This window comes from Dermacentor andersoni, chromosome 1, assembly GCF_023375885.2.
Source record: "Dermacentor andersoni chromosome 1, qqDerAnde1_hic_scaffold, whole genome shotgun sequence".
NCBI lineage: Eukaryota > Metazoa > Arthropoda > Arachnida > Ixodida > Ixodidae > Dermacentor > Dermacentor andersoni.
Window position 1 is genome coordinate 349,143,432 of NC_092814.1, and position 27,010 is coordinate 349,170,441.

Here is a 27,010-nt window from a genome sequence, read left to right on the forward strand (position 1 = left end):
GCACCAACAACCAACACGAAACCGCGGGTAAGAGGCTAATTGAGATATTCGCGTGAAAAGCGTTTGCACCCAGAATTAAGCATTCGCACGGAATGAACGAAGTGTGCCGAATAAAGAAAAACGTAGACGAAAGAAACGATATGGCACGCATCCTCCGCCACGTCAGAGTTGCACACCCACCGGCCGTACTTCGGCCGGCCTCATGCTGCTGCCCGCACTGTCATTGCTTGAAGTGCCTGGTGCGTAACCGAGCGAGGCGAGTTCTTACCCCTCACCAGAAACCGTCGTGCTTCCTGCGCGCGCTAGGAGCGCATTTTCCCTTTCCTCTTAAACACTATCATTAGCAACAGCTGGGTGGTGTTGTTATTAGTGGTAGTTGGAGTGCCTTCACCGCAGCACTTGAAACAAAATGGCAGGCCTTCGCGCAATTCTGCAAATCATATACAGATGCACTGTTGAGAGGAACTTATCAGCGTCACAGGGTTTCGATTATACAAACTACAGGTTTTCCCGCTCAAGTCAATCTAAACGTCAGCCTATTTCTTCCCTGCGCCAGTGACTTTAAGCAGAACGTCCTCTAAGAAACTTCTACTTCTGAGGCAAGCAAAAGTTTGTGAAAACCTTTGGAGTTGAAATTATTTGTTTAAAAAAGAAATCGCAGTTTCGCCAGAAAGGCGAGGCATCGCTTGCGATAGCAAATTAGCAGACAGCCATACATAGTAACGATATCACTTTTATCGGCCGTATCAACTTCCAAGCATTCGCTTGCAAGATAGATTAACAAGCATGGTGTCAGCGCGCACGGCAAACTTGAATACATCACACTCGACGACCGCCCACTCTAGCTGTCGAAACGCTGGCGTGAACAAGCGCGGCAACAGCAGCGAGCGAAGTCGCCTTCGTGCTGTCTATCGCTTCAACGCCAAATTTAGCGCCGAGAACCCACAACACGCACAAAGCTACGACCCGTCGACAGACTCTGCCCCCAACGCAGAGCGCTCTCAAGATACGGCCTCGCGTCCGTGCGCAGCCGCCACATCCACTTCCAGCCGGAGTGAACGCCGCCCCCCTCCATCCCCTGTCCCAGGTACATCGCAACGTTGGATGCCTCGCGCACAACGGAAGACGACGAGCTTCCCCCCCCCCCCCCCCCCCCCCTATCGCGCGGGCTAGATTGAGCCGCCGATCGCCGGCTCGCCTGGCAAGCTTTCACTCGCACATACAGCGTAGGGCGCGCGGTGACGGCGTTGTCGCCCTTGGGCTTTATACGGAACATCACGGAAACGACGACTTCAGAAGCGTTTACAGAAGAAGATAATTGAAGTGTGCCACAGCATTTCACCGATGGTGCTCAAGGCAGCCACAGCAAGCCTTCTCAGAAGATACCAGTGTTGTATCACTGCAGAAGGTGACCTCGTCGAGCACTTGCTGGGCAAGTGCATGAAAAATAAACGTAAATTCATTGAAAGATGGCGTATGGCCATTTAGGATACTCTTATTCTAGCATTTCCAGCCTTCTGAAAATCTATTTCGTTTTTTTCAGAGATGTGCAATTTGCTTTCAGCTATCGCGAAATCACGGACTTATTTCTTCCGGCAGCACAAGCGATACCCGCTGCGTCTGCTTGTCGCTATAACGAACTGTCGCGAGGGGAGCACATCGCTGGCGTAAATGGTGTAGGAGTTGAGGAGGACTTCGGGATGAAACACTTGGGAGGTTTATTTACATTATTTACAGTGGGAGTCAATGAACAGTCTTAAAGTCATTACGGGCCGGCAGCAACTCGGATGCTGCGGCCCGTCGCAAGAAGTTCGAGAGAGATGAATCCAGGAATGCTCTAGGAATGCTCTAGGCCTGCGTCTTTCAAGCCCTTCGGTGTCGATAAGACACGTCACGTTCGGCCAATGGGAGAGCCCGCTCAGGTGACGCCATTTTCAGCCAATGGTAGGCGCCCGTGCGATGGAGTCACACCCGGCGAAGAGAGTCGCTGCTCGGGTGTTTGTCCGAGGGCTTTCTTCTCCCTGCGGTCTTGCCTTGCTGACTTGCAATGCGCCATCACCATAGAGGGAAGGGGGCGACGCCGCCAGGTTGTCAGGGCGCATTACAGCCGTCTTTCTTCGGGACCCACTTTACCCGCAACAGCCTCTTGCGGCACCCTCCGTCAAATCTGACACTGACGGACCACGCTACTCAGGCTGCCCCCGCGGAGTGCCAACGTGGTCGCATGTTCATACTTGTTTTAAAACAATCAAATGGCGCAAGTTTTGCTGTGTGGCTTCAAACCAATTTCAAGATTGGACGGTTGGATACGCCCTGCGATTCATCGTAAAGGCGAAAAGCTCTACGCTGCCGGGCACGTTAACAGCGTGAAAGAAATCGCCGGTGTGACTGTGCCGGCGAAGTGTCACTCACAGCAAGGCAAACACCACTACAGCGTATCTCTGGACGTGAGTACACTCAACTATCATATTATGCTTTGATTAAGTAGCTCAAATCAGTGTCCAGGCATGGCTGAGCTTATTAAGCGTTAAGCGTAGGTGTTCTTGGCCGACCATTTGATTTACCGTAGACTAAACGTGTTCTTCCGTGGTGCTATTTTGACACGCTTGCAAAGCCTTACTGGCCACGGATGATACGCTCCATATATTTTCGAATTACTAAAAGGCTCTTTTAAACAACTTGCACAAAATTGTACTTGACTGCTATGTTCTGCAAAGCAACCGCAGCACTTTGTTTACAACTGCCGAGGCACCGGCACGACCTTGGGCCGGTCCGGCCGCCAAGACTCGGGTAACCGTATCCGGCAATCTGAACCGAGGCAGAGCGGCAGAGTGTGAAGTGCTCAGCGACTCACACAAGCCAGAACACCTGCAGGCACCACGCAGTACGCTTCGTGCATCAAAATAAATAAAATATGTAAACAATATGTAAACAAAATATGTAAGTCGGCTTCCCGGCAAGACTCTTGACCAAAAACTTCAGTCTACTGACTACGATTTCTAGTGCGATCCTCCAGGAAGGAAGCGCGAGCACAAAGCCATTCTAAAGATTCCTTTGAAATCATCATGTCATCACAGTTCCCCCAATCCCATCACGGACAGGAAATGTATTCTTGCCACTCAAGAGCTTTGACTAGTGCCGAGCGTTCGCAGATTAGAGGTGTTTGGAGGAAGCGTTAAGTTGGAGCAGTACTTTGCTTTACCAATCCGTGGTGGAAAGTCTTTTGGTTGGAAATTACTTTTCTCGTGGATGCGCAGAAGTTCGCACATTGACGATTGATTGGCCACCAGATCGAGATATGTAGCCAAGGTAATCATGCCGAGTGTTTTCATGCCATTTAGTTTCAATCGCAGCGTCCATCCCTTGCGCTACTTAATGTATATGCTCAGCTATATGCGCACATACAATTATCTGCATCTACTAGGAGTGTGTCTAATTCCCATGAAAATTAGAAGCACAGAATTCATCCTCAGTAGGAAAATCACAATGAGTTGCTTCGTAAGACTATTAGGAACAATAGTTTTGTGCCCTATTCAATGCACATTAAAAAACACGGTCTTAAAGCTTCATGGCGAAGTTACAAAATTTACTTCTTGCAGCTGAACAAGGCCGACCGTGCCTTGAGTGGTGGAAGCTGCACTTGTCGGTACGGGGCCTCGGGAAACTGCAAACACTGTGCAGCAGTTGTGATATACATCAACGAAAGTGAGGACGTGTCCACAACATCATAACCACAGCAGTGGGGGCGGCCACCAAAGACGTCATTTATTAATGACAAGGCATCTATTGAAGAGGTGTTTGGCGGTAACAAAATTTGTGGCAGCATACGCATATTTGTATTGCATCTTTTACGATGTTGTGTTTTTGTAAGCAGGCATTCAGCACTTTCCAAATGTGCATAAATTGTTTCTTGACAGACAGTGAAGGGGTATCACATGGGATATACTCAATGCTAATGTACTCTATGATGTTATTTTGTGTGCTTTGTTTCAGAAAATACCCATCCATACGTTGCGGGAAAAGAACCCACAATGCTGGAGCCAGAATATGTGATAAATCGCCTTCCTGAATTGAGGTGTCACATGAATACCATTCTTAGAGAAGTTGGTCAAAACATGGACAATGTAACTGCTGACAGAAGTGTTGCCAATGTAGAAGAGAACATGGCTGAGCTTCAAGGGGTGCTTAACCCACACAGAGCTGCATACCACTACTTCGAAGTCGTAGAAAAGTACCCAAAGGTCCTAGTAAAAAGGAAGGATTATAGTAAATTACTTTCAAAGGAGTCAGCCGAATACTACAAGAAAAACGTGAAGTGCCAGGGCACACATCACGTATGTGCACTTACAAAGGGCCAGTCTATGAACCTAAGGTAAGTGATTCAGGTGGTGCGCCAATTTGTCAGTTTTTGTCAACATTACTCTTGATACTTATGACCGACAGGTGGCACCGAGAACGACGAGTGCGTATAACGTGTTCTATGGCGCACACAATACTCAGCACGAGAAAGGCCCCTGCTGACTTGGTAAACACACTACTGAGAACGACAAACTTTTCATCGGAAGCCACAACATATGGTACGCCTTCAAAAATTTGTTTATGGCTTTACTTAAAAGTTATTTCTCTTTCAGGCATAAAGATGGAAGCACTTGCCCGGAAGGAGTTTCAAGGTAAAGTTTCTGTACAGGTTATAGAGGTACCACACGATATCCTTCTTTGAATTATAACTAAGCAGATTAGTATAATTAAAATAGAAGGTACAATTACCACAGTGCTACCTTTATATTTTACGTTTATTCTTAGTATGTACCCATTTTATCTTTAATCAAGAAACTATTAAATGTCTGAAACAGTGCGCGCTTATAGATATGTCGTCTTTTTCAGACTGGATTGGTGCTGCACTCTCTCCAGCCGTGGCTTGCTGGCAGCCCAGATGGCCTCTTCCTATCCAACCAGAAGCCCTGTATTCTTGAGATAAAGTGCCCATATTCAAGAAAAGACGACATCATCATAGATGACCGATTGGAACACTCATTTGTGCCATACGTAAAATATGTAAATGGTAGACTGACCCTCCTGTAGAGTCATAAGTATTACACACAAGTGCAGCTGCTAATGTATGTGTGCAACGTTCAGAGCTGCTATTTTTTATTTATTCATGTAAGCAAAGCATAATAATAGATATTGAAAGAGACAACAGTTTCCTGTGTGCATCAGTGTGAGCACTAGAGGAATTTTATTTTGCTTGGCTACTGCCAGCATTTGCTAGATGGCGGCGAGTGTAGTTTTTTGCAATGTGTATAAATTTTTAACGTGTTAAATTTGAGGTATTGTGTGAAGTTGTTTAAGGTATTGTGTGAACTTTAAGGTATTGGGTGTATTGTGTGAATAAATACATGTGAACTGTACTAGTGAAAGTGGCTTGGGTGCTGTTTCTGATATATGTTGTGTGTAGGCTTATGCTACATGGTTTTGACATGTGGACAGCAGTCAACAAAAAGGTCTGTGAGTAATGAACAAAGACAATTTGATAGACACTTTATTCACAAACAAAATAGCTAGCAGTTGAACCATAACATTTAGGAATTGACTAGAATGACAGTTTCAAACTGTGCAAGCTTCAATGCACTATTGTACATAATCATTCACAAATTCTACACCGTAGAGTCCACACGCTCTTCATCTATGATAGGGGATTGCAGGTTTGTTAAAACACGGCACACGTGAAATACATCTGACATTTTTGCAATCATCTCTGTGGTAACCCGTGAGTTGAGGATGTTGTATGTCTTTATGCACTGAATTATTCTTTCAACATGAATTCTGACTTGTGCGATGTTGTACGTTTCCAATATTTCACTGTCAGTGAACTGCCCATGCCCTTGCAAGAAGGGGGCATCACAAGAACAGCATGAGCATCCTCAACCCCTGACTTGATGCCTGGGAAGCCCTTGTCGGCCATGATTATGTCACCTGGCTGCACGAGATCTAAGAAGCCCGAGTCAACAGTAATGAATGCATGAGAACAGCGCCCTCCGTATGCTTTTGATCGAAAACAGACTGCTCCACAAGGGGCTATTCCAACCAGGAATTTGAGTGTGTAGCCACCTTTATAATTTGAGTACAGCACTCGCTGCTGCTGTACAGTGCTTGGCTTCTCAGTTCTAACCTCGGTACAGTCTATGATCATGGTGCAGCCAGGGTAGTGGATCTTGAAGCAGTTTGGCATTGTTGACATCACGTGCGACGGCGGTCGATAGATCCATTTTTGAGTTGCAGTACTCAGTGTACGGAGGATGCTGTGAAAGTGGCGTGAGGCTGTCCGTCCACTTACAGAAAATAGTACCGCAAGAGATGCGAAAGAAATGCCCAGCTTCATTTTCATTAAGAACATAACAAGCCTGTCAAACAAAGAGACATCACATGTTCGGTCTGCAGGATTAGGGATAATGCCCAGCAAGAGGGCAAATACATCAACACTCACACCGCACAGGTCTCTCATAGCAGCACTAGAGGATTTAACACTGTCATAGCCGCCAAAGTAACTGGATCTGATGTCTGGGCCACTATGACAGGAGGCTGTGATAGGTTGGCATTGTACCTCAGCAGCACACGTGATTGTGTGATTAATCTGAGTGCAAGCGTCAGCTTCATGTATTGAAGCTTCACAAGCTTCAGTTTGGCAGGCCTATGATAAAACAAGAGGAGTTAGACAAATGTTGCATACAATTACTTGGCTACTTAGAATAGAGGATAGTTTCTAACATAAAAATCCTAACAGCCTTGACCTCTGAAAATGAATGCATTGCAAAATAGTGTGAAGGGATCTTCCATGTGAGCAAAGTCAAAATACTTCTTGAAATTGCGGTCTATGTCATCACCTAAACTCGGATGATTTACCTGATCACATGAGGCCCGCATTGTCTCGGCAGTTGTCTGTAGCTCACTCAGCATTGGATCAAATTTGTCCACAGTTTCACTTGAGTCGTGCGCTGCTTCATCACTGCTTATGTCAACTTCTGGATGCTCATTTGTCCTATTGAGATTTGTGGTCCTTTTGCGCCACCTGAAAAGCAAGTAAAAGGTTAGTTACAAGCGGAAGAAACAAATCTTTTTTCGCGGAGATTGACAGCAGTCAGTATTATTTTTTTTTCATTTTATTTCGCTTTTATTTTCTGGCGGAATGGCAAACGAAATGGGAATGCAAACTAGTTTGAATGTGTAGCACACTTAATGGTGCCAAAGAAAACAAAATTATAAAGTGGATTGTGCGGCTTAGCGTGCAAAAAACGCCATATGATTATAATGAGCAACAGTGCATTATTTTTAACCACCTAGGTTTTTCCAACGTCCTCCAAAATCGAAGAGGCCGAGTGTTTTGCATTTCGCCCCCGACGAAATGTGGCCGCCGCGGCCGGGAATAAAACCCGCGACCTCGTTATGGTGTCAAAGATTGAATGTTTTATGCCACTGGCATGACTTGCCTTTGATACCTAGCAAGGTTCTCCGTTGCATTGAATGGCCTTACACGGTAGGCCACTGGGAACAACGTTGGGTTGTATCCAGGATGTTTCTCGATGTTGTTTTTCATTCCGTTCACGAAATGTCTTGAGCAGATTCTCGACGACGACATCGGTGTCCACGGAGAGCCGTCGGCTTCGCTAGAAGGTAAAATTCACGATTATCAGACGACCATGCAGTCTGTTTACGCTAAAAGCTAGAACTCTTCACTGCTTGCAGCGTACAGAACAACATTAACAAGCCGTAGAAATACACTCTCTTTTACTTCGCGTTGCCGCGACTGCCAACACAAAGGTAATATTCGCAACGTTATTTCTCCTTCAAAACTGCTGCACACTTACTTCACTCTGCGCACAGCAGCAATCCATTTCTTCCGGCGCTGCTCTTCCCACGACCGGCCAGGAAATCTGTGGAGTCGGAGGGCAGGCAGCCCTGCGCGGCCGTTACAGTCTTTGACGCAGCAGTACCGCCGTCCCCATGCTTTCTTTCCTGGGAAGTTTTCGATCTCTTGCACATTTGCCATCGTAAAACTGCGGCATGAGAACCTGCAGGACGGTGGCGCACGTGGTTCAGAAGTTTCGAATCACACGCGGTCACAACAACAACACTTACGCCAGCTGGATTTGACGCCGTCGACTGACGTTGGATCAGTACCAGAGTTGCGCTTTCGGCGCTATAGGTGGCGCGGCCGTCGCCGGGAAACTCCACTGTCAGGAGCGTATACCTAATAGATAGAAAGACAGAAACTGTTTATTTGGACGTTTTACAAACAGCTCTGCAACTTTCTAATTGGAATTTGTTTCCTAGCTTCGTTACTTCACAAGTAACGCCTTCACTAAAAATCAAATTAAGCAAAATATAAAAAAAGCATGACACACTACATACAAAAGTGAGCAACATGCATTTGGTCGCGTCGTCTTGGAGTGCATCGGCATATTGTTTAACTCTGGCTAAAGTTAGCTGTGACACCCTGAATACAGTGACTTTTGCTTAGATATGTAGATTTATTGGAGGCTTATACGTGTATTCAAAATATCTTGATGCGAGGTTTTGTGGATACATGCCTGGAACTTTGTTTCCAGTGACACTTTTTTGCCCTTTATCAAGCATTATCTTCGCATTTGTGTATTCCATGGTATCTTCTCATGTCCACTGTATATTTTGCAGAACTCCTGCTTTTTATATGTCAACGCTTCCACATTTTTTATATATACAACTCTGTTGGAACTATAATTTCGGTGCAATGACAATACGCGACCGGTGACAGCTGCTCCTCCGCAATACTTTGGAACGAAGGACAGCGTCACTGAGATTTTTCCCTGGCCGTTGCATATGTACAAAAATGTAAACAAGGTTCTTGAATGACAAAGTTTCATTAATATATCTGTCCTCAACTCGTTCATTTCACGGCCTTTACATTTATCATATCAGCAGCATGCACTGCTTTGCTGGTTTCGAAGTGATATAGTTCTAAAGTTGGTGTGTTATTTCCTTTACTTATTAAATAGATAAAAAACGTGGAAGCGTTGATATCAGTTCGTGGCACAATTTTTTAGGACACACGAATATATTCTTTTATTAAAAAATACGTATTTTACTTTTCTTGACAGTGTGTAGCGTTTAAGAATTCCTTCGCTATTTGGCGATGGCAATGCAGTTATTATTCATGTATTTGATCCCTCGACAAATTCTGCTACGCGACTGATTGCAGCTATCCACTCTCGACGAATCGGCATTTCGACGCACCAGAAGATCGAAATACCCCGTGTCTCGTCGCCTTTCGGGTGAAAGTGACCATTTCTACCGTTATTTTGCCCCCTACTCGTTTTTTTTTTTTTTTTAATTCTGTTCGAGCGCGTCGGAACGCCTGTATAGTTTGCCTAGCCGAGTTCACGGCCGCCTGCGCACGCGAGAATTCCGGAACTACAGGGCCAGAACCCCTTAGAAATCATTCTATGTTGAGTTACCCATCGCGATCAGCAAAATACAACTATCGAGGATAAATCAAAGAAGCTTTTAGGTATGTAAGACTTACAAACTTGGTTGTAGAAATTTTTTAAAAGCGCTGCGGATATGTGCCTACTGATATGCCCCCTTTTTTTGTGATCGAAGCCAGCGCATCGTGCACGTCATTATTATTTTAAACGCGACTGGCGGCGTGGGCTTTGTGTCGTAGTACAACGGCTCCTTTAGGCTCCAGCAAACTCGTCTGCTATCAGTCAGATATGGTTTGTACACTTCGCGTGGGGAAGAATAAGAAGTGGGTTGGAGCGCATACGGCAGGCCTTGTCAGATGGTAACTGGTATAGCCGATATTCTAATTGAAATTAAGAGAAAAAAAAATGGAGCTGGGCATGGCATGTAATGCGCAGGTTACATAGCCGTTGGACCATTAGGGTTACATAATGGCTACCCAGAGAAGGGAAACGCAGTAGAGGACGGCAGGAGCCTAGGTGGAGCGATGAAATTATGAAATTCGCGGGAGCTTGTTGGAATCGGTTGGCGCCGGACAGGGAAAATTGGAGATCGCAGGGGGAGGCCTTCGTCCTGCGGTGGACATAAAATAGGCCTATGATGATGATGATAATGATGATGATGATGATTACATGTGTTTTAATTATCGAACTTTGAATTATATTACCTTAGCTTATCTTATCTTACCTAATTATCTTAAGGCTCAATGCAAAAATTGTGGACGATGTCGACGAATGACAGCGTTTTAAGGAGCCTAGATCTTCCGTGGTATTTAAAAGAGAAAGCCCGACTAACTTAAAGGAGCCCTGCGACCATTTTATACCGGTAAGGGTGTGGATCGCCACGCGTTTTTTCTAGATGTGGACGTTCAATGAAGCTGCCCACAGGTTCTTGGGAAACACTCACTTTCTTGCTATAACCATTTCCTCTAAAACAAGAATCAATCATTTTTTTTTTTTACTTGTTGATTACGTGTGCCAACGAGAGATTTGCTGTGGAGGAAAAAGAGAAAGCTCACGTGCTGTTCCGCCGGGGCCAGTTCTACCCACGAGCGGCGCCATCAGGTAGAGAATGCTGAGGGATCAGAAGAAAGCCCTGAAGCCTTCGGCCGCCTCTGTACCCAGCAGTGGGCCATCGGGTCCTCGTGATACTGGAGACTCCGGGGTGATGACTCGCGCACGCTCGCCCAGGCTAAGGAAGGCTGGCATCCTTCCGGACCATTCGGCGTGCGTTCCGGAGCCAGCTCTTCCCAGGCAACGATACGCTGTGGCCACAGCGAAGACGACGGGGAAGGAGAAAACCGAGGGCCCGCCACCGGCTACGGTAAGTTAGCCTCAGCACACGCCTCCGCGGCGATTTCCAATTCTTGTGCCTTTCAATAAAGATATCCTTACGATAATTAAAAGCCTAGCCGCTTGACAACGTTTGATCTGAGTTCCCCTTTGCAAGCTGATACCGACTTGCAGGTGGTTCATATCGGAGGCCCTTGACATATGTCCAACCGTCCAACAAAGAGTTATTCTGAATGTTTCATTTCAGGAAGGCGTGTTACCCTCCTGCCTTTCATTCCCGTTCGAAAACAGGCGTAAGACGAAAGTGCTGCATGAAGAGCGTCGTTAGTCCAAACCAACGAACTACCGTAACTCACATCGCCTATATCGCTCTCATTTAGGCTTAGATAAGAAATATGTATTTTAAATCGACGCATCACGAATCCGAAATGAGCTGCCCCCGACCAGCCCAGATAGGTTTCTTTCATTTCATACTGCGGGCTAGCGGCTAATAGTAGCTCACGGAGCAGAGCGCTAAGTGTGGATGTGGCAGAGACGGCGGTTTATGTACTGTCTTGACACCCACCGAAAATTGCACGCCGCGCTGCTGGCCGTTCCTAGAAAATTGTATATGTGACGCCCAGCCATTTGTAACACAGCAACATTGTTTTGCGATGGGAGAGTCTAGGTGAGAGACAGGGTACTTATGGAGATGGAGACACGCTATTTTCTGCAGCAACTTAAGAATGAATGAATGAATGAATTAATGAATGCCTTCTTTTATTGAGAAAAAGGAGTAGCAAGCATCAGTGAAAGCACGTCTCAGCACATTGGGAAAGAAGCGCGGCACAAAGAGAGCAAAAGCTGGAGCCCGGGTGGCAGGCGAAGTCGCAGTTTATGGTCGAGGGAATATAAGCGAGAGTTGGTGAAACCAGTTGCATTCCAGTGTAGTTGTGTGATGTGGCGAGTAAATGATTGGAGTCACTGCCCAGTATCTCTCCTTCGCGGTAGTATAAGCAACCGCCGTTCTTGGTAACAAACGTTTACTGTAAACCAATCTTGGCAATTACTTATTCATCAGCCATGCCTCACCGCTCATTCCTTACTGGCAGGGTCTGTTGATTACAACTATACGCTGTCGCTTCAAGTTACGACTATAACTTGACGCTTGCGGTTACGCTTGCTATACTTGAGACCCTTGCTATTGCGGGAATACTATAAATATGGGTTTGCTGCACAAGTTAGAGAACAGACATTTTAGAACAGCGTTTCTCGCCTTACACTCAACATAAGCACCATTTCAGCATGTTACGGCGCGCGTCCCTTCAGTACAGAGACGCGAACGCAAACATAAGAACGTGTAGAGCCGTGGTAAACGAGACGGACACACGTCTTTTCGGTAACAAGGTCTAGTTTATTCTGTCTAAACAGAGAGAATTGAGCGGGCGCGCGCAGCGCGCCGGAAGCGGCGAGGGCTTTAGAGAAAGAGAGGACAAAAGAAGGAAAAGGAGCATAGAGAAGTGCGGTGCGCGGACCTAGTGCGAAAGGAAAGCAGTAAACAAAGTAATAAGAAAAGGGAGATCGCGCACGACCTTCGGCACAGTGAGTCGGATCATGTGTCCGTGTGCCTGGTGTCCAACACTCGCGAAGGTCCGCTTACGGGAGGCCCGCGGGACGCCCCGCGGAGTTGTTTATGGCTGCGGGGGTGGTGCGCAGCTCCATCGCCGCGCCGCTACAGATCGCTCCCCCCTTAGAGAGGAAGCGGAAGCGACGAACGATGCTCACAATGCACAAGTGGCAGCCCAGTGCACGCGACGAAGAGGTGACGAACCGCGCACTTGCAAGGCGGAGTCCGCATGTCCCGGGAAGGCGAGATAATTAAGCGCGGGTGCCTCGCCGAATGCTGGCTTGAGTCGCTCAAGCGCGATCGTATCCCGTTTCCCATTTACGTCGACGACGAAGTTGGAAGGAAAACGTTCTAAAACGGGGAATGGCCCGAGGTAGTGGGGCTGAAGCGAGCCGCGCACGGGGCCGTAACGCACAAAAACATGTGTGGCTGTCTGCAAGTCTGATGTGATGTACACTGTACGGGGTTTGTTAAAACGTGTAGGCTGCGGACGGAGGTTTCGGAACACATCGCGAAGCTGGTCGACGTATTCGCTTGCTGTTACAGAGGAGGTGAGGGTCTTTTCTTCGAAGAAGTCGGCTGGCAGGCGAAGCGAGGTGCCGTAAACAAGCTCCGCAGTAGCGCAGGAGAGGTCCTCTTTGAACGCAGATCGAATTCCGAGAAGCGTGAGCGGAAGTCTGTCAACCCACTTGTTTGGGCAGCCGTGCGCTGTGAGTGCTGCCTTGAGATGGCGATGAAATCTCTCGACGAGGCCATTTGTTTGAGGGTGGTAGGAGGCAGTTCGCAAGCGTGCTGTTCCGAGAAGTTGAAGCAGCTCCGTGAAAAGGGACGACTCGAATTGCCGGCCTCGATCAGTGACAACTTTCGTTGGACAGCCAAATCGGGATACCCAAATGGACACAAAAGCTGCGGCGACAGTAGCTGCAGACATGTCGGGGATAGGTGTCGCTTCGGGCCAGCGGGTAAAGCGGTCGACACATGTCAGAAGATAGCGATAGCCTTGGCATGGAGGTAGCGGGCCGACAATGTCGACGTGCACAACGGAGAAACGTTCGTCGGGTTGCAAGAAAGGCTTTGTAGGGGGGACAGGGTACCGCTGAACTTTCGCGCGCTGACAAGCTGCGCACGAGTGGACCCAGTCCCTGATATTTGCGTTCATGCCCGGCCAGACGAAGCGTGATGAGACAAGCTTTTGAGATGCGCGAATGCCTGGGTGTGCAAGAGTGTGATACGAGTCAAATATTTGCTTGCGGAAAGAGGTGGTTAGGTAAGGCCGAGGTGTGCCCGTGGAGGTGTCGCAAACAATTGGCACATCTTCAAAGGTAACTGATTCAAGCTGAAGAGATGTTGACGCGTCACGTAGGTGACGGAGCTCAGAATCACTAGCTTGTTCTGTAGCCAATTCTTGGAGGTTGAAAGGAAATGATGTTGAGATAGAGCTCTTGGAGCGACTGCGTGTGATAGCATCCACGCGACTGAGAGCGTCAGCTGGTGAGTTGTCAACGCCGCTGACGTGGCGTATGTCAGTTGAAAACTCTGAGATGAAGGCGAGCTGGCGCACCTCACGTGGAGTGTATAATGATTCAGAGCGGCCGATTGAGTAGGTGAGAGGCTTGTGGTCAGTGAAGATTGTGAACGAGCGGCCTTCAAGTAGGTGCCGGAAATGCCTCACGGCGAGAAATATGGCGAGCAACTCACGGCCGAAAACACTGTAACGTGTTTGTGCGGGGGTCATGCGTTTTGAGAAAAAGGCAAGGGGCTGCCACCCACCGTTTACTTTTTGTTGCAGTACCGCTCCGACCGCAGAGCTGGAGGCATCCGTCATGAGCGACAACGGATAGCTGGGGTTGGGATGAGCTAGCAGTGTGGCATCGGCCAACGCGTGCTTGATAGAATTGAAAGCTTCATCTGTTGTGCTGTCCCAGGGCAGTGCAGTTGACGATTGTTTGCCACAGAGCAAGCGCTCGAGTGGTTCCAGCAGCATAGCACAGTTTCTAATGAATCGGCGGTAAAAGTTTACCAGGCCTAGAAACTGGCGCAGCTTAGTAATTGAAGCTGGCTTGGGGAACTCCATGATGGCTTGCACTTTGTGAGGAAGAGGGCGGATGCCGTTGTTATCCAAGCGATGGCCGAGAAAATCAAGTGATGGTACTCCGAACTCGCTCTTGGCAGTGTTGACGACGATACCATTTGCTGATAGGCGCTCAAAAAGCTGATGGAGATGTTGGAGGTGCTCTTCGTGGGATGAGCTTGCCACAAGCAAGTCGTCAACGTAGGCGAAAACGAACGGCAGACTGTGTCGATGAACCGCTGTGATGTCTGTGCAGCATTTCGGAGACCGAATGGCATTCTCAAAAATTCAAAGAGGCCAAATGGAGTGGTAATTGCTGTTTTTGGTATGTCTTCTTGTGCGACAGGAATTTGGTGAAAGGCTCGTACCAGGTCAATTTTGGAAAATACTGTAGTGCCATCCAGTGCCGACGTGAAATCTTGGATGTTAGGCAGTGGGTACCGGTCCGGAATGGTTTTTGCATTCAGGGATCGGTAGTCCCCACATGGCCTCCAGTCACCTGATTTCTTGGGGACCAGATGGAGCGGAGACGCCCAGCTGCTGGACGATGGTCGTATAATTCCAAGTTCCAACATGTGTTCGAACTCTGCTCGGGCAATTTTGAGTTTGTCTGGGGCGAGTCGTCGTGGGCGAGCAAATACAGGTGGACCAGTTGTTAGGATGTGATGACGTACATCATGTTGTACGGGCTTTGTCCAGTCGGGTGGTCGCGTGAGGTTGGGGAACTTTTGAAGGAGGCAAGCAAAAGGATCACCAGCAATTGTTGTGGTTGGGGCGACTATAGGCGAGTCACAGGAAACGACGCCATGAACAGAGAGCAACGTAGCGGTGTCCAGCAGGCGTTGGCGTTTCACATCGACCAGCAGTCCATGGTGGTCCAGGAAATCAGCGCCAATAAGAGCACGGCGAACGTCAGCGACGAGGAAAACCCAACGGAACACGCGGCGCAGGCCAAGGTTCAGGGTGAGGGACCGCGACTTGTAAACAGGTATCCTGCTACCGTTGACAGCTTGAAGATAGGAGGTCGGCGGTGTAGTTCGGTCGGAACCTTGCGCGGGAATAATGCTGACCTCCGCCCCGGTGTCCACCAGGTATGGCTGGCCTGTGGTTCTGTCCATGACATGAAATAGGCGACTTTTGCTTTGGCCCTGACCGGTTGTCGCCATTAAAGGTCGGCCGGCTGGTTTCCCTGCCATGCACAAGGACGGAGGCAGTGGCGCGCCTCCTGCCCGAAGCGGCGGTGATAAAAGCATACCCGTGGTGGCGTTTGAGACCGGGAGCGTTGTTCTCTTGGACGCCGTGATCTACTCGAGCTGCGGTACCTTCCGTGACGGGGTGAAGTGCGATGACGCTCCGCAGCACAAACTAATTGTTCAAGGCGATTGCAGAGCACGTCGATGGGAGAAGCGGCGGAGGATGATGTTTGCGGCACTGAACTCGCAGTGGTGCTTGATGGTGTTACGTTGCACACCGCTGGCGTCACCACCTCCATGACTTTGTCCGCCAGGCTGGCCAGGCTGTTGAGGTCCATTACCGTGGCTGTAGCGAGTATCATCTGAACGTTTACTGGAAGGCGCTGCATGAACAATTCCCGAAGGAGGCGGTCGTCGTTTACTGTTGTGTTGCCGCTCATGAGCTGTCGCATACGGCGAAGGAGCTGGCTTGGCCGACGGTCTCCCAAGTCCTCTGCGGAGAGCAACTGCTGCATGCGGGCTCGCTGCGATGTTGTTGTACGCTCGAGAAGTGCAGCCTTAAAATCGCTGTATGGAGTGGCGGAAGCCGGTCCAGAAAGCAGGTCGGCAACTTCTTCTGCAGCAGTAGGCGACAGTGCCGAAACAACTAGGTGGTACTTGCGTTGTTCCGTGCGAACGCCAGAGAGAATAAATTGCGATTCCGCTTGAAGAAACCGAACTGCAGGGTTGCGGTCCCAGTATGGTGGGAGTCGGATGGAAACCGCAGAGACGTCTTGTTGCTCGGTCGTGCCCGTAAGTTCAGTGTCTGGTTGCATCTCGTTGCTGTGCATGGCTCCACAATAACTTCGGCAGTGCCGCGAAGAAAACTACGGGTCACCACTTTGTAGAGCCGTGGTAAACGAGACGGACACACGTCTTTTCGGTAACAAGGTCTAGTTTATTCTGTCTAAACAGAGAGAATTGAGCGGGCGCGCGCAGCGCGCCGGAAGTGGCGAGGGCTTTAGAGAAAGAGAGGACAAAAGAAGGAAAAGGAGCATAGAGAAGTGCGGTGCGCGGACCTAGTGCGAAAGGAAAGCAGTAAACAAAGTAATAAGAAAAGGGAGATCGCGCACGACCTTCGGCACAGTGAGTCGGATCATGTGTCCGTGTGCCTGGTGTCCAACACTCGTGAAGGTCCGCTTACGGGAGGCCCGCGGGACGCCCCGCGGAGTTGTTTATGGCTGCGGGGGTGGTGCGCAGCTCCATCGCCGCGCCGCTACAAACGCGTTAGAAGACAGGGTCTGGTGCCAAAGATATCCAAGCTAATAATATATTAGCAATGATGCTGTCGTTTCTACGCAAAGAGGTTATATATTTAAACTGCTGGAGTGACAGTCAAATTCACCGGCTACGGGAACGCGTGAAGCCGCCGGCGGCCATATTGTTAGAGGAAAATGAGGGCGGCTAGAGTACGTAGCCGCGGTATACGGCGCGGCGCTTCCTGTGCTTGCGGTTCTGTGAGGAAAAATAAAATTAAAACCCTCTAAGAAGATATCAGTCCGCCGTTGTGTGTCGCTGTTGTCAAAAAAATATCATGGTGGTGGGCGCCTGGTGTTCTGGGTCTAATAAGTTGCGTGAACTGAAAAACAGTCGTGTTTCCTGTTTTCATCATTCAGTAACCTGCCGTATGCATCGGCAGTGTGATGCCTTTTCGTCGATACGTGGAGCTGACCCGTATTGGCAATGACATGGCCTCGAAATATATCATCCTTATGCCATTTCTTTAAAACATCACTGTCTGTGCGAATGAGTGTTTTTGGTTTAAACTTAGAAAACAAGAAAAAAATACAACGGTAGGTCTCATTTTTGTCCGGCGTTTCAGTTTTATCCGAAAAGAGTCGGTGAAAGCAAACTTACAATAAAGCTAAGGCGACCCACGATCTGCACTTAGCCGCAAGCACATGCGCTCCAATGAGAATAACCTGCCAAAGTTAAGGTCATGTGTCAGCTGGCGGCTCAAGCAATCTTTACTTTTTTTTTCGTTTCTGCGTCCGTTCTGCCTGCGTCTGCGACGAGAACGAGAAGTGGGACGGCAGATAAAGAGAAAGTTGTGGAGGGAGGTAGTAGCGTAATGGTTAGCGCGCCCAGCTCCCAAATGGAGGATGCTGCGAATACATGGGCTCGAATCCAGGTGGTTTGTTTGTGAAAACAACTTTCTGTGCTCTGTGGTGAGGGCGAACCTCAGAATGAGACAGCAGCCTGACAACAAAGGTCGCCGTCAACGTAACAGAATAAGCGGGCGTGCAAGGTCACACCTAAAGCCGAAAGTATATTCAGAGGAAATACAGTATGCTGCTGTCGACAAAAAAAAAAGTGTCGAGTAACGAGCAGTGTTGTAGAGCGAGGCTGTAGACCGATAATGTCCCCATAGACAGGACCACGCTCGAATCCCAGTGCTCAGCGGAAAGGTACATAGACAGTATGTCAGCTAGCGTGCAATTGATACTTCATTAAGATCGTTGCGTGTTTATGTTGTGTCTAGCAGGAGCGAGTAGTGTAAGAGATGACACTGGAGAGAAGGCGGTGAGGCGAAGTCCGCGAAAAGTACTTAAGGAGAGCCATATTGAACGTCGACGCCGTTTCAACAAAGCCTTCGACTTCAGTTGCTCAGGTCGCCAGAAAAGCTTGAGTAACAGCATAGCGCTGGGCATATTTGCTAACCACAGCGGTAGATGCACACTTTGCGGAAGTAAACAGAGGAAATGGACCTAGTTAGTCGGCCGGCCTTTTCGAGCTCTGGCATAGCTCGAAAAATGAATGTGGCGAAGTATGACGCTTAAAATAGTATATGCCAACCCAAACGAATTAGCGTGGTCATACTTGCGTGACACGCCATGGTGGCCTGTCACCAGGACATCTTGAATTGCAGCGTTGACTGTTTTCATTGGGTGCTTGAGAATAAAAACGAGCACATTAGAGACGTCCAAGGGACGTTTGCACGGTACAAGAGCACATCGCCCCCCCCCCCCCCCCAAAAAAAAAAAAAAAAAACACACACACACGAAAATAACCTGGCCAATAGGGGCATCATAAGATCGAGCACTACGGCACTTGATGATCTTGTTCAGGATGACGTCAGCGTTTCATTCAGCGTTTATTTCTGAGAAAATGAGTTGAAGTTGCATTTATTTGCATCACAATGGCGGGCGTAATCAGGCAAACATTGACAGCACTTCATTCAGGGTGCCTGACTACTCTGTGGAGATTACGTACGACAATGACAACAAAGAACACATAAAGCTTCGTTTACATCAATTCACACATACGTGAGATCCGCATAATTTTTTGGACTATCAATTTATATGCTTAAGAATGGCGCTCATTAATGCAATGTCTGCATTCAGAGTGAACAAAAGCGGCAGCCGTCTGCACGGTATAATTGATTTAAACGGTTTTAATGCCATGGACATTATATTGTTGCCAACTTCCGTGGGATTGCAGTCGTAAAATTGGGATGCAAGTGACAGGGAAACCCGGAGGTTGATGAACGGCAAGAAGGCAGGAGCTTGCACAAGACCTCAGGGAAATAAAATTACTTTTTCGAGCAGCGTGGTCAGGGAGCCATGCAATGGTTTCAACCTCTATTAAATATCCTGCAAAATATGAACAGAGGCCGGCAAAAATGCGGGCATTTTGTGAAAGGTGAAACCGCTGGAAATCTCAGGACAGCATTAGCCTAAATATAAAAGATGACCTAAAAATAAGAAAGCATTACGTTGACAGGGTGGCCAAATTTTGGCAAAAATAAATGGGCTGTTGAAGCAGTTCAGGTGAAACCCGATGGTGCAAAATAAGGAGAGAATGGCGGCAAGTGTTGAAAAGAGGTCAAGTAGGTCCTGTGGCCGACGCCAGCGCCCGACAACAGTCAGGCGACTGCACTTATAAGCGAGATGCCTGGTCGTCAGTTACAGGGTGATTCGGGTGTGAAATATTGGACGTGAAATTCATCACATTAAATAGAGTGAATCCAACGTGTCATTCTTCGACGGCTGGTACCGATTCTCGTGCAATGAGGATGGGAACAAATTGTCTCACGTGCCGACAGTCACCTTCCTCGAACTGCCAACATTCCTTCCCCTCCGTGGTTGCTTAGTTTTTATTGGGTTTGGCTGCTAATCACGAGGTCTCGGGATCGAACCCGAGCCATGGCAGCCGTATTTCGATGGGTGTGAAATGCGAAAACACCCGTGTACTTAGGGTTAGGCGCATGGTAAAGAACCCCAAGTAGTCTAAATTATTCCCGAATACCCACTACGGCATGCCTCACAATGAGATCGTAGTTTTGGCATGTAAAATCTTATAATGTGTTATGTAACATTCGGTAAGGATGTCCTTGGAAGTCGCACAACTCTTGAATACAAGTAATTGTCAGGAGCTGTGCGCGAGGTCATTGAATACGTCGGTAGCCTTTATGGCGTTCGATAAGTGCTAGTCTACATTGCGGCTATGTTATAAAGGCACAACGGCAATATGGTAGACATATGGAGAGCATGCAAATCCCGTATATATTACTGCGCAATAATTTTAAATAGCGGTCTTCCTTCACGCACGTGGATAACCGTCATAGGAGACTACCTTGGAAACTAACTGCAAGTACTGTATATGTCAAACCCAAGGGTGTACCTGGCCTGGTGGCCAGTAAATGTGACATAATATTGCGAGTAGCTTTGGCCACTGCATGCTTACAGACGACGACACAGAGACAGTTTGCGCTATTTTTGTGTCTTGACTTTTGCGTCAAGGTGCAAAACCAACATATCCATGTATATGTATTAATACTTCAGCCCATCTCGATTTGCAGCTGTGGCGGTAGCCCGTGAGCGCGGATAGCAAAGTCGCTAGCGAAATAATTGGGGGCACCTTAACGAAATCGATAGGTCAAAATCCAAAGCCGTCCACAACGGCGTCTCTCGTAGTCGCTGTGCGATGTTCGGACGTTAACAATATGTACCGACTGAAGAAAGGCTGCCACGTAGTGCTTCTGACGGTTAGCCTAGCTTGTTTAATTCGTAGCATCAAAAAAAAAAAAAAAAAAAAAAGAACCGTATCAAAAGCCCAGAACCCATCATCGCTCGTCGCTACCAAACGCTCTTTGGATGAAAAGTCATTTCCAGGCGACGAGCGGCTACGCTTTATCAAGAACACTGGTAACGCCGGCGAAACAAGCATTGTGGCGAAGTTCAATGCACAGGGATAGCTTTTGGTTTTCTTTTTCTTTTGTTGACGTCATCACGCGTCACCGCGGGAAGTTTGAAACGTTTAAGGTCAGTACGCCACGTGGTGGCATTCACGCGAATTAACCCCTCGTGTCCAGAAAATCTGGATATGTTGGAGGTTTAAAGGTAGGCGCTTGTTTTTTTTTTTTTTTTTTTGTATGGCCGTCAATAAAACAATCTTAGCATTTTATTTTATTTTTTACCTATTTAGCGTGTCATTGTTTTTGCAATTACCAGTGAATTTTCCCTTTCTTTAGTTTTCATGACTATGTCATACACGTCGTCCAGTTTTGTGCAATATTGCAATGAGTATGTCAAAAGCTCTCAGAGCGCACATCAGAAGCTCTACACTTTGGTCTTTAGGGCATTATGTAAAAATATTTTACATGTGTGTACATGAAACGGCCTTGGCGTTTTCTTGAATTCTATTATTTTATTTCACTGTCTGAACTTTTGTGTTCTTTAGCAGTCATGCCCATGTCATGCATTTTTCACTTTCGTTTATTTTCTGAGCATGTGTCATACCAAGTTATCCCAAAATATTTGTTTGCGGAAACTGAAGTCCATAAAACGAGGCCAAAGATCTGTTGTATTGGAAGTGGAATTTATATACGTTCTGGCATATGCTTGCATACTCAAAGTATGGACAAGACTGCGCGCGTGCCAACGCATAAAGAACCCACGGCGCACCACGCAGCTGTTCACAAACAATGCCTGGGGTAGCGCGCGCGATAAAAGAAAAATACGCGCCGCGCTCAGGAAGAAAGCAAAAGTGAAGGTGCATGGAGAATGGTAGAAAGGAGCGGGTCGTCATAATAAAAACAAAAAACAAAAAACAAAGAGCGCTAGGGTGAGGAGGCGCCACGCGGCTGATGTTCCCCTTGCCATGACAACGTGAACGATCGTGTGCGCCGCCATTTGGCCAAAGTATCGCCCTTCTGCTTGGGCAAAAAATGAAGGGGACCTTGGCACTAGCGTGGAAAGAGCGTCTGTTTAAAAACAGCCAATGGCAGCCATGCGGAGATTCATCCCTGGGGGTCGGCATTTTAAAGCAAAACTTTCTTTGCGAACCCTCACGCTTTCCTGACCGTGGCTGCTGCCATGCCGAATAGCTCATACTAAAAACTAATCACGTTCCTAATGGTGGACTGATCCTTGGCACAACAATCATATACATAATCCCACCCGGCCAACGCAAACTCTTCGAGATAGTCACCGCAAGTGTCACCCTGCGTAGCACCGATGCGCTAAATCACATTGGTGCGCGCGCCAGTTACCTGCACGTCTAAGACGCGGCAACGAAATGAGCCTAGTTATACCGCATTTGCTTTACCACCTTAACAAAGCTTCACTTCACAGATTCCCTGGTGCGTTTTCTATCTGCATAACTTCTTTTCTCAAATAATATTGACAAATGTATACCAGTACGGTACATTGCGTCTGTGAAAATGTCTCCCCTGCTAAGCGGCGTACAGCCCCAGCTGTTGCCATTGCAGACCATTGTGCCGTTCTAATTCAAAGACCGCAGGGAGCGCAGACTGCGCCGTCTGCCAATCACGGACGCCGTCGTGCGGGACGGAAAGAAGGCCACAACGTAAAGCTGTTTTATGACGGTTTATCTAAGAGCCATACATGTAGGGGGTAAAATCACGGCGGGTCTAAAAATTATCGCGCGTACAGCCTCACGGTTTTATAACATATCTTAAAAACGGAGCCGTGCAGAAGGTAAGAGCTTGAAGGGTTGATACGAGAACACGAAGGGGTACAGGCACCAAGGCATGTCGCTCCGGTTGTGTTCGTCTTACCATGACCGCAACAGAAGAACTGCACGCTTGTTGCGCCCGTAGAACGAATGAAAGCGCCGTCGCGAGACAGGCTCTGGTACTGGACGTGTCCTCGCCACAAAGTTGCTTTTTTTCCTTCCTTCAGCTGACGGAGCACTCACGTCTACCTAAGCGTTTCTCTTGCGCTTATTTTCCGGATCACACCGAGCCTTCTTTCGAGCAGGCGAGAGGGCTTGCTTCTTGCGTGGTGAAGACGACAGTGCGAGGTTTTGTCTTGGCGCCCGATGTCAAAAGCGGCTCAGCCACGGGTGCGCCGACGGGTTCCGGTGCCGCTGCCCCACCGTTCCGTGGTAGCGCGTTCCCAACGTTCGTCAGGGCTGTGAGCGGCTGGTGCCCTGTTGCTGTCGTCGGCGCTCAGGTAGTGGCTTCTGGTGTTCCGTCTGTTTCTCGAAGCGTTCTTTCTGCGACCTGGTGCACGCAGGCGACATAGGCTGGCTGGGTACTGGACGGCTGACCGCCCCTGCGTCAGCAGGCTTTGCAGACGTACGCACTCCGTCTGTCTTCGTCTTGCCAGGCATTTTCCGGACAGCTGCTTTCTTCATGGTAAATTGAGCGCGATTTCGGGGCTTCACGGGAAGTACGCACGGGACACGCCTGGCTTTCTCAGAGCAGTCTGATTGTCATGTGGTGGGGCGGATCACGAAACACGCGTATTTATAGCCTGCTTCTGAGGTACAGCCATGGAGTGCCACGTCATTTTGCTATCTTGAGCTTTGCTGATGTACCATGTTAAAAAAGAAGTGCATAAGAGAGGGCAACTCAGCGGCCCAGCAATGAATGATGTAGTGTGGCGAAACCGCGCAATCCGGAATCTGGGCAACGAAAGTGAATCACGTGACTTACATGTTCCTCTGACGACTCGTGCACTGCGTGACAAATATTCATTTCTTGGCCATGTGGTGGAAATAGTTTCCCGAACTACCGATTCGTTGATTCACGAGGTGTAACGCCTCATTAGGCTGGCGCTAGACACCACAGTGGAGGGCTCCGGATTAATTTTGACCGCTGGGTTCCTTAACGTACGCGTAAATCTAAGCATACAGAAGTGTTCACGCCGCCTCCACCGAAACGTGGCCACAGGGGCTGGGTATCGAGTGCTCGATATGGTATTCGACTGCCTCCTGCACTTCCCAATGATGACGCACTTGACGACACGTCAATACATTTTCTGTTTTATGAACTGTGCTTAACGGCAACGTTCTGGCGCGTTTCGTAAATCTAAATCTGCCTGCAGAAAAAAGGAATGAACAAAAATATTCAGATTCAACCTACACGTTGGAATCTATGTGAATCGAACCTTCCGTGAAGCGGTTAATGAAATTTTATGTGTGTTCAATTTTTTTTTCTGAGTCTTTCACGAAAGGGAAACCGCCGCCCGCTTGTTCTTTCGCGCACCCGTGATACGCAATGTCACAAATATTATATTGGCTTGTATGTCTCTTCTTTATTATTGAAGTGAAAATAAAAGAAAGACACGTAGTCGCCTTTTCGCATAGCGGAAACAACAAGTTAAAAAAGATATTTCGGGAAATGAAAAGAAACCCCGTCATAGGGTCGCAAATTCACAGCACGCAGTCCTTACACACCGATAAACATATCAGTATAAAAGACAAATACAAGGTGCACCACAATGAGTTTGTAAACAAAGTCACAAATACACACAGGCGGCGGTGATTTAGACCGCGATGCGCATATAAATAGACGAGGAATTACACAGAGTTAAAATAATGTACGCAGACAATACAAAAAAAAAAGTATGTCTCCATTTCTTGTTATTTACCTTAGATGTGCCGGCCACTTCTTGGCCAATCCCCCATTGTATCATTTCATGGAAATCATCACCACCATTATCAACACGTGGACATGCGTCTTTGCCGATCCCCTGTTGTGCTTATAAGCCATAGTATGGAAATCACGATCATAATCAACACATGGGCACGAATCGTGGCCGCTTCACTGTAGTAGGCACGTGCCATAGTATGGAAATCATATTCATCATAAACACGGAACAATAGTTAGTGACACGATATGTACCTCCCACTTCTTGGCCAATCCCCCGTTGCGGGTGTTAAGGGATATGCCGTGCATGTAAGGCACAACACTTACTTTAGGGCGTTTGCCGGAAGGGGCATCGGCAACTGACTTCTGCGTGTTGGATCGCGCTTCTCTTAAAATACGTTCCGCAGCAGACACTTACACCATCTTAGGATATCGAGCCAAGGACAAACATCGAGTTTGCTTTAGAAAACGTACGTCCACTACATGGCAGCAAGACTTGCTAATGACATTCTTGAATCTCAAACTGATAATGGCCCGCTTAACAAGCTTAGAATGTGCGGACGTATATGACACAAGTGGCTTGTTCGCTCGCGGCTCACACGATCAGCACGTGTGGCTGTCCTGAAAGCTCAGGCGAAGATAAAGAAAGCGAATAGACCTCTCTACCGGCAACTCCTGAGTAGTTTCAAGGGGAACTAAGCACTTCTGAATAATTTCTAACGCTTTCTTTGCTTCCAGAATGAAGGCATCAGAAGAGCAGTCAATGAAAATTAGAAAGTCATCAAGTATCTAAATATCTTAAAAACTCCAGTGCCTTGCACTTGTAGTGAAATGTCGCAGTCTAAACAGGATAAAAACTACTCAGTAAGAATGTGAGCAGTGCAGGAGCCAATACAAACGCCACTCTTCTGCAAAAACATTGGTTATTCCAAGTGATGAAAGCGGAGTCAGCATAAAGCTATAAGAGTTCTAATAACTGACTGCAAGACATGCCGGCCTCATTCTGAAGGAAACAGCACCATACTTATCAACACATTGCCTAAGACAGGACAGTAGGCTTCTGTGCGGCAAAGAATAATAGTGGTCCTTAACATCGATAGAAAACGCCTGAAGGCCACGGTCAAAATGTAATTTCTAAAAATCCATCACAGTGTCTGAGCTAATAACAAGGAAAGGGTCGCTTACAGGCAGAAGGCCCTACTTAACTTGTAAAAACACCCCCAACAGCTTTTGCCAAGCATCAATTTCTGGTACAATCACCCGTAACGGGACACCGCATTTATGAGTTTTGGCATTGAAAAAAACTTGTACCCCATGATCACGCTTGTTGTTTTCAAAGGCCTTGGTTAATTTTGTGGATTTAGTCTGTTGCACATGCGTTTGCCACCGCCTTTGCCATAGCCAGCGACACCTCCCTATGACAGTTAAACGTGGTACTGGTGGCTTCTAGAGCCTTGGCGTTAAAGTACTCAGCAGGTAACACAGCAAAACCGCCTTCTTTATCGGCTGGAATCACACATAGCGAATTGTCTACGAATGAAAAGTGAAGAGTGTGTGCGAAATGCGAAGGTTGTGTCATCTTACCCCACCTGCGGCAAGTTTTTTCAACCATTTTCATTTGCATTAATTTATCGTGTCTTTATTTCATTTATTAAGCACAAGTAATTTCCCCTATGTTGTCCTTGGTGTCAGTGTTTGTTGGCTTATGATATGTCCATTAAAAATCAGGCCCCTCGGTTAACCACCTTTCTTCTCGTTATTACATAACGAGGGTCTCGAATCCAACCACATTGATGCCTTCAGGCAGCATGTGTGGGTTTTTTGACCGGTTGCCTTCACCCAACAAGATCACGTTCTCGTGACGCCTGTGGCGTAAAGGATGTACCACATCCGCCGGCAAAGTCTGTGAGTGGTGGCCCTGGATAACACTTCCAGAGTTCTACTAGGAAACATAAATACCCAACAAAGTGGATGGGGAAACGGCACCGCAGTAGCTCAATTGGTGGAGCATCGCACGCGAAATTCTAAGGTTGTGGGATTGTTCCCCACTTGCGGCAAGTTGTTTTTTCAACCACTTTCATTTCCATTACTTTATCGTGTCTTTATTTCATTTATTAAGCACAAGTAATTTCACCTATGTTGTCCGTGGTGTCAGTGCTTGTTGGCTTCTTATGTCTAATAAAAATCGGGCCCCTCGGTTAACCCCCTTTCTTCTCGTCATTACATAACGACGGTCTCGAATCCGGCAACATTGATGCCTTCAGGTAGCATGTGTGGGTTGTTAGATATGGACCCTTTTCCTGGCATCACTCGAGTCCACCAGACCACATCGAATCGCCGTCGCACCCAATTAAGGTGCGCAGAAGCGCGTCTAACACGTTCCCGGACCTGTCAGACAAGTTGGCGGCCCCCACCTCGTGCGCCTCACGTCGAGCTATTCTCCACTTGCTTCACTCTTCCCGAAAGTGCAACGGG

General features: G+C 47.7%; 1 protein-coding gene and 1 long non-coding RNA gene across 2 annotated transcripts; one reads left to right on the forward strand and one right to left on the reverse strand.

Annotated features, from left to right (window-relative positions):
* The first annotated feature begins 2,165 nt into the window (after positions 1 to 2,165).
* Positions 2,166 to 5,367, forward strand: LOC126516487 (uncharacterized). Its single transcript, XR_011892331.1, has 6 exons — positions 2,166 to 2,447; positions 3,600 to 3,804; positions 3,994 to 4,372; positions 4,444 to 4,577; positions 4,632 to 4,696; positions 4,885 to 5,367. It is a non-coding gene; the product is annotated as an uncharacterized lncRNA (long non-coding RNA).
* Positions 5,368 to 15,524: 10,157 nt separating this feature from the next.
* Positions 15,525 to 16,572, reverse strand: LOC126516481 (uncharacterized). Its single transcript, XM_050166609.3, has one exon. The coding sequence runs from the start codon at positions 16,485 to 16,487 to the stop codon at positions 15,630 to 15,632; it is 858 nt and encodes a 285-aa protein (XP_050022566.1). The 5' UTR covers positions 16,488 to 16,572; the 3' UTR covers positions 15,525 to 15,629.
* Between the last annotated feature and the right edge of the window lie 10,438 nt (positions 16,573 to 27,010).